Source organism: Cibotium barometz, chromosome 29, assembly GCF_041138505.1.
Source record: "Cibotium barometz isolate CiBa-2024 chromosome 29, ASM4113850v1, whole genome shotgun sequence".
Classification (NCBI taxonomy): Eukaryota; Viridiplantae; Streptophyta; class Polypodiopsida; order Cyatheales; family Cibotiaceae; genus Cibotium; species Cibotium barometz.
Window position 1 is genome coordinate 39,656,934 of NC_141074.1, and position 13,528 is coordinate 39,670,461.

The 13,528-nt window shown below is 46.5% G+C and overlaps 2 protein-coding genes across 8 annotated transcripts in view; both read right to left on the reverse strand.

Annotated features, from left to right (window-relative positions):
• Positions 1 to 721: 721 nt before the first annotated feature.
• Positions 722 to 13,528, reverse strand: part of LOC147622170 (regulator of nonsense transcripts UPF3-like) — a 131,211-nt gene continuing 118,404 nt past the window's right edge. For 4 of the 7 annotated variants that reach the window (XM_086823276.1, XM_086823273.1, XM_086823274.1 and 1 more), the window contains 5 exons: positions 3,775 to 3,878; positions 3,110 to 3,665; positions 2,076 to 2,191; positions 1,929 to 1,991; positions 722 to 1,826 (listed from right to left, as the gene is read on the reverse strand). In XM_086823276.1, coding sequence (XP_086679402.1) covers positions 1,953 to 1,991; positions 2,076 to 2,191; positions 3,110 to 3,665; positions 3,775 to 3,878 — 815 coding nt within the window. In that variant the 3' untranslated portion in view covers positions 722 to 1,826; positions 1,929 to 1,952. Of the gene's footprint in view, positions 1,827 to 1,928; positions 1,992 to 2,075; positions 2,192 to 3,105; positions 3,666 to 3,774; positions 3,879 to 13,528 lie in introns of all 7 variants that reach the window. The other 3 variants (XM_086823277.1, XM_086823275.1, XM_086823272.1) reach the window with 1 other exon arrangement.
• Positions 9,286 to 10,316, reverse strand: LOC147622171 (uncharacterized). Its single transcript, XM_086822731.1, has 4 exons — positions 10,127 to 10,316; positions 9,867 to 10,021; positions 9,411 to 9,775; positions 9,286 to 9,299 (listed from the first exon to the last, which is right to left on the reverse strand). The coding sequence occupies exons 1-4, from the start codon at positions 10,265 to 10,267 to the stop codon at positions 9,286 to 9,288; spliced, it is 675 nt and encodes a 224-aa protein (XP_086678857.1). The 5' UTR covers positions 10,268 to 10,316.

A 13,528-nucleotide genomic window follows, 5' to 3' on the forward strand; every position in this document is an offset into this window, starting at 1 on the left:
AAAAAAAAAAAGGAAAGTCAAAAAAGACTAGCAAAAAATTAGAGAATCTGCCCATGTTAAAGAGGAGAAGGTCTAGCTAAAGGAGAAACTGGAAGCCATCGAGAAACAAGGCATACCACACCTTGAGGAGGTTAATAAAGTCTTTTCAAAAACAAGACAGGATACAACAGCTGAAATCAAGGTGGAACAAGAAGGCTTGCAAAGTAGAAGAGGTCAAGAAACAAATACCCTCTCATAGTCAAAACGAAATTATGGTGGTCACATTGGAGGAAGACAAGCAACATCAATCTCCTGCCCTGTCGAAGTGACAAGTTTCCCCGCAAGCAATTCACGGCATGAAATTGCACAAACAAATGGGGATGGAAGAAACCCCATTCATCCATGCATGAAAGGAAGTGACTAAAGAGAGGCCCCTTCTCCTTAAGTTCAGGGACACCGCTTCACATGAAGCTTTCAAGAATGAACAAGGAGCGCTGAGAGGTACCAAGATTTATATTGGAGACAGCATTACCTTTTCACAGGAAGAAACATTGCGTTTACGTCTATTGAAGTTCCAAACAATCTGTGAGACCGATAGGTAGTACATAAGATCTGTGTATCAACTGGAAGTCATAGAACATGGCAGAAGAGAGGTAGGACACCTTCCAAAAAGTATATTACTAATGCGACAAACAGCCTAACAACTACAAGACAAAAGCAAACACCCATAACCACTTGGTGATTTCAGAGTCCAAAACCACAATTTGATATGGCAGTGGATTAAATTAAGCTGAATTTTGACTTAACACAGTCAAATCGCATGTGTACATGAAGTCAAAGGATGATAATTCACTTGTTTTGCTCTATACTTGTAATTTCTTGGTAAATGTTTCTGTAACTGCTTCTGGTCAGCAAACACGTTTAAATGATAGTCAAAGAGGCACTGCTGACCTTCAAGGTAAGCCAGTAAAACTATGCATTTGTCACTAATGCTTGCCACATTGTACAGTTATCTTGTGCAGCACAGTTTTTCTCCTGCCATGGACAGTAACGTCTGCAGTTCCAACTCATGCACCATGCTCTATTTACATAGACGGCTTACACCTGGCAGCAACTTGCATGCACGTGGGAAAAAGAGAGCAATTCACCATCTCATGACAGTTGGGCACGTAAATTGATGTCCTTACATGCCCTTCATCTCAATTAACACACAAGCTGCACACTATTCCATTATATATAGCAATGAAGTTGACGATCACGCAGCAGACATTATGCGCCACCAACACTCAAAAGTGGTCTGTATACTGTTCTTCAATGCCCAAATCCATCAAAACCTCAAAACAATAGAATAACTTATCTTTTCAAGGCATGGTGAATTCTGTGGTTTAGGGCAGCAGGAGGCTTCCATGATGTGTGTGATACACACCTTCAAAAGCCTCTGCACTCTGGAAAGTGCCTTGATCATGTTGAAGATTACTCTTCTTGAGGATTTTGATTTTAAAGCAGCCTTCAAATCACCACATTGATCACTGAACCCATCATATTGCCACCTGACTCTCAGATCTATGAAGTGTAAAGCCCATTGCCTGTAGCTTCATTCACATTGCATTGCCATCTCTTGTAGACAAAAGGCATAACTGGCTTCTGTAGCACACTGCTGATCAAAAAGCTTTCCCATGCCAACAAGCCTGGCAGCTAGACTTAACTAGCTCAAAACAGGCCAAATTCTAACAGATTTGATTCGATGCTTCAAAACTAGTAGCCTGTTATAGTCGTGATAAAGTCGAACACACTGCTGCACCAAAGTTGGTGCCATAGGAAGGACTAATCCATGCAATTCCAACTCACTGCAGGAAAAGAAGTCCATCAACACCACTTCAAGTTTGCCTTTCTATAGCTAGAAACTATGTACATCCAAAACCACAACCAATAGAGGAGAGAATCAAAACCTTAAACCAACTTTGACACCAAATCTAAGTTCCAGACCCTGGCTTGGCCACCCATACTTGCTTCTACATGGAGAATATATGATCAGACAGTCAGCAGAAATCATTTCAAGCTGAAATCCACAGTGATAGACTATCAATGCAATTCACCTCATGGCCCCCATAAATGGTGGACAACCCACCAACTCGCTTGTTGGCAGGCTTGCTTGCATCCGGTGTTACACTGCTGTCGAACTCCCTCGGACCCCTTACCTGCCTCTGACTGCCTGTTACAAAGTCCACATTTACACATGTAAGTTGCATACAAACTTCAAAACCCCATTAGGATAGACAGGTAGGGAGGGGAGAGGGATCCCCCCACCCGGCCGCATGTGCCGTGCGCGGGGGGGCGGGGGGGGGGGTGGAGGGGGGGCGGTGTGCAATGAATTGCAATCTTGCTCAGCATATACATATATACGATGGGACCTGCTTCTCTTGTAAAATGCACATAGTTCCAAATGGTAGGTTACTTGAAAGGCTCTGAAGCCCTCACTCTGCTTTGATGCCCTTTAACATATCAAAAGGATGCAAAAACACATAATATTCTTGACAAAATCACATCATTTCTTTTTCCCCATAACTAGGTTGGCTTCTATGATTCTAGGCTACTGCTAATTGATGACACAGTAATTGAATATTAGTAAGTTATAAGCTAATGACCCTGTATACAGTGACTTTACATGAAGGTCACCTCACTTAATGTTGTAAAAAGTGAGTAGAGGACTTGTTAATGGACACTTTTTTGGGTGGGTGGAGAGAACCCATGGGAAGTCAGAATCTGCTAGGTGCAAGCCTAACATGGTGTTCGTTTATCCTAAGGATTAGGGAAGCTCCAGATGGAGCTACGCTGGGTGGTAAGCTAGCCATTTCCCCCCCAGATGTGGTATGTGAAATATTTATACAGGTTACAGCTGGTTCGGAAATCCTCAGAATATGCAGGCTAAAGCTGGTTGAGAGATCCTCAGAATATGCAGATGGTTAAAGCTGGTTGAGAGATCCTCAGAATATGCAGATGGTTGAGGGACAAACCCTGATCCCTTATGTTTTGAACACCTAATTCTTTTGAGATTCCCCTCCTTTCTTTAGAGTAACTTCAGGCTTTATTAGATTAGTTTGAAGAAACCCTGCACACTTTATTGACTCGCCTGGTGGAGATAGGGATGATCCAACAGCAAAAGATCTTGGAGACTCCAAACTTGTAGAAACATCACCACGCCGACGTACAGTCCACACTGGACGATCGGGCCTGTCTTTGTTCCGTACACGCCTTCCATCTTTGCTTGAAGTCTCACTTCTGTCATCTGTGAAACTTGTAGAAGCATAATGATGCTGCTGTGAGGAGCTGGATTCAAGTCCCAAAACCAAAGATGCGGAAATTGGAACAGCATTCGACTCTTTGGCATTAGATCTCCAGATTTGAGATCTTGGAAGGCGCTTGTCTTTGTCACTTTGTTGATCAGACTTCTGAAATAAAAGAGGGTTCTTCGATGAGGAAGCTCCCCTACTAAGTCGTCCTCCACCTTCACCACGTTGGCTTGGCTTGGAAAGTAAAGAAGAATCCTCTCCACCTGAAAATGTGAAACCATGCTGACTTGGCAAAGACCCTACAGGACTTTTCATGGATGTTATACCACGATTCCTTGGCATGTGTGTACCACTCATACTATCATTTATCAACCCTGGGCTTCCAGAAACCGCCCCCTGCAACACCCAAATAATAATAATAAGAAAAAACCCCCTCAATTTCTGTAAAAATTTGAAATACTTTTGCAACTATAGGTACATTGAAGACTTATGCAACTATACGTACTTTGAAGAACTCCTCTTTTTCCATCTCCGAAGCCGCCTTCTTTCCGGCCACAAGCCCTTTGATGCCATGTTGCTCTATTCCATTTTTATCGATTACAGATTTATCTGTCCATGACATGCAATTTAGATCAGAACCTTGCAGCAATAATTTGCAGCCTCTTAGCATACTTGCTTTGGTGAAGGTTGGTTAACGCACAACATATGCAAAGTTCAAAATTATTCATGTGCGCGTATTGAACACATTGCTTTCTAGCTAAATCCATTGTTGTATAATGGTGTAGAAGAATTGAAGTGCTAGAAGCACTGCATCTACACTGGGTGTCTTTGGAGGAGTGATGGCCACATAGCAACGACTGTCCAGAGCAGGTAAGACACCAAGATGTTAAGCAGTCACACACTCCTGTAGAAATACTCGCATCGAATTGTTACCTCTGATGTAATTGGAGAATAAAATAATGTATGTGGCATGCCTTCCCCCCAGCTCATGATCTTAGATAATAAGAACTACCTTTGCAAAGCATTGATGTAACCTTCCACTTAGATAGATTAAGCTAAGATGGCATGGTTGAAGTTTCAAGGGAAATACTGCTAAACTTGCTGTTAGACTAAGAATTTGATTGCTACAAGGTCACAAGACTTGCTAAATACTTGGAAGTTGGAGCACACAACAAGAAACGTCTAGGAAAGCAAGGCAAATTGCTTAGCTTCAGTGGGTGTAGAGCTTGATGATGAAAACTTATATATACCTAGATGAATCCAGAAACATGCCCAAATTCACCTTATAAGAAAGTGCAATTTATAACCTCACGGTAGTCATCCACAAGACAATAAACCATCAACACCATCATGCATAGTATGGACTAGATACTACGACATCCCCACTAACGTCATCAGTGCCCAATAGTGGGTGTAGAACTTGGTATCAATATATGCTCCCACCCACACCCCCCCCACGCGCACACACACATGAGAGCAAAACATTCATACAAGGTCTGTGTATTGAGTTTCTAATAGAGCTCCGGCAATGCAGGGCAGACTCAACCATAATGAAGCCTAGCACTAAGGATCATAACAAATAGAAAGAATTATTACAACAAAAATATAGTTGATAGGACATGCACCACTAAAGATAGAAAGAATTAACAGAGTATCAACTGGCCGCAACTTGGACGAAAACTTCACAATGCCAAATTTGCATGCCCACTAATATAGCATAAAGATATACCTAGATGAACCCAGGAACATGCCCGAATTCACCTTATAAGAAAGTGCAATTTATAACCTCATGGTAGTCATCCACAAGACAATAAACCATCAACTCCATCATGCATAGTACGGACTAGCTACTACGACATCCCCACTAACGTCATCAGTGCCCAATAGTGGGTGTAGAACTGGGTATCAATATATGCTTCCCCCCCCCCCCCCCCCCCCCCCACACACACACTCCACACGCGCATGCACACACACACACACACACACACACAAGAGCATACAATGTGTAATCTTGTTCATTTATGAGTGTGCACACCTGCTTAGGTGTGAACACTTGGATAAGATAAGTGTATGTGTGAGTGTGATATGTAAGGGTCAAAAGATAAGGCTACTTGCATGTTGGGATTCGGAGTTGTATGTGTGCGTGTCTATCTCCTGTGTCCACCAAAGGTGTGAACACCCCTTATATATGTGTGTGTGAACCTACTCATATGAGTCATAGTCACAAGGGACAGGGGACGGTAACGGGGGACGGGGACGGGATGGGGGACGGCCATAAGTAGGGAACGGGGCGGGGGAGGGAACGACACTCAAAAAATACCTTTTTAAAAAAAAGTTTTTCTATTCTACACTTATTCTACTTTGGAAGTACATCAAAATGAGCACAAATTTACACTAAAATGGTAAGCTTTTGAGTCATATTAACAAAATACGCTGATCAAAGAGTGAAGGCGTTGACGGTTGATTGTATTAATAATTAAGTAGATACAAAATGAGTCATGACTCAAGAGTCAGGACTAAGCCTTAAGGAGGTACAATACATGGAAGGACTCAAATGACAAAAAATGCTAAAGCCTAGAGGCTAGAGGCTAGAGGCTAGAGGCTAGAGCTAAGTAGTAAGGCCCATGAATCATGATCCATGAATGATCATCCACGTGAAGTGCTTGCCTCATAGTCATGGGTAGCTTGTGCCAAAGGAGCATCAAACTCATCCTCACTGGCATGTTGCTGCTGCACCTCATCCTCTTGTTGCTCGTCGGCCACTTGCTCTACAATGCGCTTCTCCTTCTCGAGTAATGTATTGCGTAAGCTCTCAGATGAGGGGGGGGGTATAGCTTGAGCCATACTCCCCAATCTTCTTAACCATGACCTTGAAGTATTCCGACCTATTCAAGAAAGCAATTTACTAATGAGAAGGGGACTAGGATGATGAAAACACGAATGATGAATTGGCAATGATTGATTGCACTTACCTAGCCGCTTAAAAGGCAATGTGGTCGTGGAAGAAGAAGCGGGCCACCACCATATCCACCTCCTCCTTCAACTTGGGGTTCCAATTCTCCCCAAGTGTAGATTGTCACCGTGGGCCACACAAGGGTTGAGAGGCCGTGGAGATGGAGGGTGCCGGCGTCATGGATGGAGCAACATTCCGACTCGATGGTGAAGGTGATAGCGTACATGATCCCGATCCACCACATGACTCCATCGTAGAGGCTTGAGTTCCTCTCCCCATCGTCACGGGATTCACGGCCACTCGTGGTGTCCTTCTTGCCGCTTCAACCGCCTCGTAGTAAATAGATGGCAAGCTTGTCAAGAAGTTCCGGTCTCTTTTCGGGCGTGACATTCGTGCAAAACCGCACCTCCTGTCCACTCTCATGCAAGAGGTGGGCTCGCACTTTGTTAGCGCCACCCATTCGCCGGTACGAGCAAAGCTTGCATGCGCATGGCAGAGAACCGCCTCCATGAGCAGATGGGGTGTAGTTAACCACCTCCTACCATGTCCATCCCGTTGTCCTTCTACGGGAAGTCCCGGCACGTGAGGAGGATGCCGTGGTTGAAGATGGCTTGAGCCTTGAGAGAGGGAGAGAAATGAAATGTTATATTAACGTCTTCAAAAGGCCATAATGACCTATGAGACCAAAAAGTTACATCATGGTGGATCTGATACAATGTCTGGATAAAAAAACCAGAAAATGAAAAATAAAGATGATACTACTGGCACCTAGAAAATGAAACTGGAACTGGAAGGTAAATAGAAACCCTTATAGGGTGTGAATATAGTGAGGGGGGGGGTACGCTATGGAGGTGAGTGGAGTACAGTGAGGGGATACAATATCATGTGGGACGGGGAGAGAGAGAGGGAGAGAGAGGCTTGAGGGAGAGAGACTAGAGACTAGAGACTAGAGTGCTTGTGTGAGAGCCTAGAGGCTTGGAAGCTGGACGACTCAAGAGGCTTGAGAGAGAGGTGAGAAAGAGAGAGTGTCTAGAGAGTAGAGGCTTGTGTGAGAGGCTTGGAACTTGGAGGTTGGAAGAAGCTTGAGGGGGAGAGACTAGAGAGAGTAGATACACTCATAGAGTGTGGCTTGCCGCTTGAAGCTTGAGCAATGAGCAAAGTGCCAAAGACTCAAGACTCAAGAGACTAGAGAGAGAAAGTTGCTTGAAGGTGTGTGTGTGTGCTTGTAGCCTTGTAGCATTGTTCTTATATAGATAGGCAAGAGAGAGAGAGGCAAGGGCCAAGCCTCAAAGGCCAAGGCAAGAGAGAGAGGCAAGGCCCAAGGGCCAAGGGCCAAGCCTCAGAGGCCAAGGCCCAAGTGGCAAGAGGGGAAGGCATCCCCAAACGGCCACCTAAACGGCCAGAAAGCGAGCATAAAAAGGACCGTTGCAAGGCACAACGGCTCTCTGCCGTCCCCCCACAAGTCCGTCCCTTGCCAGCAGCCGTCCCCGTCCCCCATCTCTTGTGAGGGACGCCTCAAGGGGGACGTCCGACCGTCCCCTTCCGTCCCCGTTTCTGACACATCCTGACGTCCCAAGCTACCGTCCCTTCCGTCCCCTCTGACTATGATATGAGTAGATAAAATAAGTGTGTGTGACCTAAGCAATGATGTCACCGTAGGTGACGTGTGTCACTTGCTTATGGTTTGTGTGAAACGATAAGGCTGCTTGCCTACAAAAACATGTACTTGGTGCAAGTTATTACATCAAATACAATCAAAGCTAATCATTGTACCGGCAAATACTCTCTCTTGAGTAGTCTTTCTCTCTCTCTAGCTTTGTGATCTCGAGGCGCGTTTCGGGTCCGAGTTCCCGCACAAGACTAAAAAATCTCAGGATAAAACTGAAAACAGAATATACTTGCTCAATGCTGCATATGTAGACCTATAGCTCGTCTCGAAGAGGACGATGAGCCGGTCGTTTTGAGTACTAGAACACCGAAAACGAACACCATATGCAATAGTTGTGACCAAAAATGTATCAGGCTGTGTTGCCGAAAACAGGAAAACTGTATCACACCAATGAGAGATTCCAACCCACAAAATGACACTGATTCAATTCCAAAATGCGACGAAATTACAAATTGGGATCACAAATGTGATGAGAGAGAGAGCTTATGGGTGTCCGAGGCACGGGATCCCTTGCCCACAAGCCGGCATGTGTCTAGACATAGGTAGGAGAGGTTGGGCTAGGCCACATTACTCTACCTCAAGTTGCTTCCATATAGATGCAATATATTCGGGGCACCCAAGCTCACCCCAAGAGCACCATGTGAGGCCGGATAGAAATCCCAAGCCTCACATACACCCCCCTTTGAACAAGGTGACGCACCAATAACAGGCTTGCAAGGGGGCAACTCACCAAAAGACGACGGTGAGACTTTATGTAGATAGAGGGGTCTCATTGACACCCCTTTTATAGATGCTTGGCGAGCCGGGAAGGACTTGACGAGGGAAAGGCCTCTCCTCCTCAAGTTCAAAGATACGGAGTCCCGTTTGGCTTTCTTGAAGAAGAGGGCCACCCTCCAAACCACCAAAATATACCTTGGAGATGACCTCACTCCCCTACAGGTGGAACACAGGAAAGCCGGGATGGTTCAGGTTATGGAAGGCCGCAAGGCAAGAAAATGGGCTGTTTATCGTGATGACCGAGTCAGGCTCTTAAAAAGCTGCATAATGGGAGAGCAAAAGATCATGAGGATCTACGCGCGGAACATTTTGCCCACGGGCACCACGTATTGGCTCCCATTCTTGCCAATCTTTTTAACAGAGCACTCTGTGAAGGCTTCCCACCCTCCTGGACTACCAACACCATTGTCCCCATCCACAAAGCAGGAGACCCCACAGACCCAGGTAACTACAGGACTATCATGATTGGTCACACAATGGCAAAAATCTATGGAGTGAACCTCATTACTTAAAGTTTAAATCAGTTACCAAGCCCATTACACAATACCTCATGTCATAGTGATATAAGCAAGAACCATGAAAGTCATAGATGATAAAAGAGAGTAAAAATATCATGTCTATAGCACATGTCCTGGTCCACAAGTGCAAAAAGCAAAACAATGAAACACTACAGTTGTCTAGACGCAAGAGTCTCAAATCTCATCATCAGATGAAGATGATGAGTCTTCTGAAGAGAGCATGCCTCCATCATTGATACCATTGAACTCTGGCTCAACAACAACAAGCTCCAGTGCATCCTCGTCATGTGCCTCGGGAATCTGAGTGTGAATGAGTTGGACAGCCTGATTTGCACGCCTCTGATGGGTGCGAACTGGAAGCTTTCCCCTGCGAATGCTCTCTTGTCTCGCAGAGCCTGGATCTGGAGTTGCCTGTCGTAGAGGAATGCTGAGAGATCGTGCACGTGAGCGGGTCACACGACGATCCACACTCTCAAGCTCTCTATGTAAAGCTCTCAAAATCTCCTCTTGCTCATCTCTAATCTGCCAATCCACAAGCTCCGGGCTGGGTTCATCTACCAATTTGAGTAGTGTTGGATCTACCTGTTTAAACATGCCACAAATTGCATATTGGATATTCATTGAACTAGAAATAATTTTCTACTTCTAAGTTCTTCTCGAGTCCAATTTATATTTGCTTCGGTGACCCCAAAGCATGGTAGCTTCGCACGAGCCTCATGTTAGCTCTGCAGTACACCAACTTCTCTGATTGAGAAGTACTAAGGCGATTCCGAATCTTGGTGTGTATAAGAGAGTATGAGCTCCAGTTCCGCTCACATGCTCCAGCTGAGCAATCCTGTGCAAAAATGAGTGCAATGCGAGCAAATTTGTAAATCTTTTAATGCTAAAACATCAGGCTTCACTTCCGAAGACTATACTTTAGAGATTAATTACAAGTTACCTGAGAGAGAACACGAAGAGCAAAGCGTGAAAGGTTTGGAAGACCAACCCTTCCATAAGAGTGCCACCATGTCAAAGGAAATTTCATGGCTTCCTTCCTCAATGACACAGGTCTCGCAAATGAAGCACCAATACCATTCATGTACGTGGTGAACTCTCTATCGATCTGAAGTTGCTCCTCCTCTGAGAACATCCTTTCAACATACTCTGACTGATTCATGCTCAAAGCAGTATTATTCCATAGCTCTGGTGACTTGTAGAGAGGATGGAGCATGGCAGCCATTGCATAGATAGGACGGCTCATGAATGTCCACCGTTTGTTTACAATGTCCAAGATCTCACCTTGGCTGAAAATGAGAGATTGGAAATACATGTCTTAGGTTACACATGTCAGTCCTGACATGTCATGAGAATTGAGAATCGAGAAGTCATAAAAATCAAAGAAAGAGGAAGAAATTAGAACTATTGCTTACCGTTGAGCAGTCATCATGGAGCACTGAGCAACATGGTCTTTCATCTGCATAAACAAATGAAAGACCAGTCCCAAAGTTGAGCCCTCCATGTCTGTAAGTCGGAGAAGGACATACACGGGCTTAAGTGCAACTGAAAGGCTATGAACCTGCCGCCAGAAATCATCATCCAGGATCCGCCTCTGCAAGTATTTTGTATGCTCATCCTCTGAATGATGCATCTGTCGCCACCTTGGATCCACAACTGTTGATGATAGTGAATCTCTTATCTTGTAGAGCCTATCCAAGACCAAGAATATGTAGGCAAACCTAGTCTGGGAGGGTCTCACCATATCCAAAGGGCTATGGCTCCGAAAGATGGCAAGAGCCTGATGCTTCTTGCGGAAGAAGGTGGTGATCTTTACAGCATCTGCAACAATGGGCTGCACCCAAACAAGCTTCCCAATGTCTTCCATAAGTAAATCAAGACAATGGACAGCACATGGAGTCCACACTATATGTGGAAACTCTGCCTCAACAATTTGACCCATTGCCTTGCAGTTAGAGGCGTTGTCAGTCACCACCTGCACAACATTGTCCCAAGGATAGCCTGTCGAATGTGGCCATAAATGAACTCCCCTGTGATCCTGTCTCCTGCTCTCCCTGCATCCACGGCATGCAAGAAATAGGTGCCCAAGCAAGATGACACAAGGATATTGATTATGTGCCTCTTGCGAATGTCTACCCACCCATCTGAAATAATAGTGCATCCGAACTCCTACCAACCTGCTTTCACAGGAGTGAGCGCCTTGTCTATCAAGGCCTTCTGCTCATCCAACATGGATGTATGCATCTTCGTATACTCAAGACCTGTCCACGTCTCAGTAGGCCCTACCTGCGCAATTGCTTTCACCATTCTTTTCCATTGGTCTGTCTTTAACACATTGAAGGATATATTACACTCAATAAGAGTACGTCAAATCTCCATTTCTGCCACCCTTTGCCGCTCCTTTACCCAAGCTTGTGATGAGATACAAGAAGGCAGAGTGGATTGCTTTGATGCCTCCCCTGTACCTCTCGCATCTTGTGGCAGGAGGTCCTCATCATCAGCAATACGTGCCCTCTTCCTGCCTGTGGTGGATTGGGCTCAAGCCAAAGGCTTTCACCCTCATCTAGTGTACCTGAACCTGTAACATCTCCAATAAAAGCATCATGGAGAGCATCTTGCGTACTTTCACCACCTCTAACACTGCTTGCACCACCCATTGCAGGACAATTCTCCGCAATCAATTGGTCCCTCAAAGCTTGTGGTATTTTATCACATGGACCACATTGATTGGTGCACCCGATACCTGTCATGTGCTTGATGACGCGAGTTATGGTGCTAGTGTACTGCTCCCCGCAATACTTGCACGCCCATAGCCGAGTACCTGACCCTTGCTGAGAAGCAGTGTTAACAACCCTCAGGACATTGGTGTGGATTGCCTAGTTCGGGTTAGTCTTGCGCGGCATGATGAAGTCTAGGCGAGAGAGAGAGAGAGCGAGGAAAAGACTCGTGGGCACGAAATTTACCCGAGTGCACGTGAAAATTGCCCTGTGCAGGTCTCCAGAGGAGTGCGCAGACTTGAAATTTGCTCTGCAAAACTTTGCACGTACACAAAGGACACTCGATTTCGCAAGTACACACAAAATGCCCAAAATAAAGTGCAACGTGGTCGCTTATCTACAATCGCCAGTATTGGGGCCTCGCCACACACGCTTCATATATATATATATATATATTAAATGACTGCGTACGGATCCGTACAGCACGATACCGTACCATACCGTACGGCTGCACCGTATTGTATGGATCCGTACGTACGTACGGCAGCAACCCTGAACTCCATTATGCATAGTATGGACTAGATACTACGACATCCCCACTAACGTCATCAGTGCCCAATAGTGGGTGTAGAACTCTGTATCAAGAAAACCTTCCTTTTTTTTTTTCGCTCGCTGAAGCTCCCGACTCCCCCTGCTCTGCGCGCCTTCGCTCCCCCCCCCCTCCTCGCGTCCCTTCTCTCCTCCCGCCCCCCGCTTGTCCCCTCTGTTCGCCGCTGCGCCCCCCCCTCCTTCCTCGCTGCTGCGCCGCCCCCCCCTCCTTCCTCGCTGCTGCGCCCTCCCCCCCTCTTCGCCAGTTCGCCCCCCTCCCCTCTTCGCCATTTCGCCCTCCCTCCCCGCTGCCGCCTGTTCGCCCTCCCTACCCGCTGCCGCCAGTTCGCCCCCCCCCCGCCTCTTCGCTTCTTCACGCCCTTCAGCAGCGCCCCGCCCCCTTCCTTCTCGCGTTGTCGCCGCCCCCCCCCCCTTTGGGCCTCTCCTCCGATTTTCGCCCCCCCCCTCCCTCCTCTGTCGTGCTGTTTTCCCCCCTTAGGGGTTTTTTTTTTTTTTTTCCTCGTCGTCATCCGTCCTTCCGCCTCTTGGTGTGCAGCCCGCTTCTTGCAGGTTTTCCGCTTTCGCCTCGCCTTCGCTTGAGCTTCAGACTCTGATGGAGACTCCTCCCGCCTCGCCTCAGAGGGACTCTTCTGCAGCCCCCTCGCCCGCCCCCGAGGTCATCCCCATCAGGCTTTCTCTTTCGCCGGAAGAGGAAGCGAGCCTCACCGCAGAGGTGGAGCGCCTTCAGGCTCACTCCACCATCTGCCGTATAGTCGGCACTCGCCCCAGCAGAGGGGAGATCAGGGATCTTCTTCAGGCCCGCCTTCTTGCAGATGTGGGCAAGATCCTGGATGTACAGCTCTTGGGCCGGGGACATTATCAGATCGAGTTCGAGGCCGTCCAGAGCGTTGCCAAGGTCCTTGCCATGAGTCCTCTGGATATCAGGGGTGCTCGGGCTTTCTTCAGGCCTTGGCAGCATGGATTTGACCCAGCAGCGGCGGAGCAGGGAGAGCGCCTCTTCCATATTACAGTTTGTTTCC

Bases quoted from the DNA above. Each gene is read 5' to 3' on its own strand.
- LOC147622171 (XM_086822731.1), bottom strand. From the start codon at position 10,267: ATGAATGGTATTGGTGCTTCATTTGCGAGACCTGTGTCATTGAGGAAG. The intron at 10,022-10,126 runs GTAACTTGTAAT...ATTTTTGCACAG, and splicing joins CTCTTCGTGTTCTCTCTCAG to GATTGCTCAGCTGGAGCATG. The intron at 9,776-9,866 runs GAAGCAAATATA...TTGTGGCATGTT, and splicing joins TACCATGCTTTGGGGTCACC to TAAACAGGTAGATCCAACAC.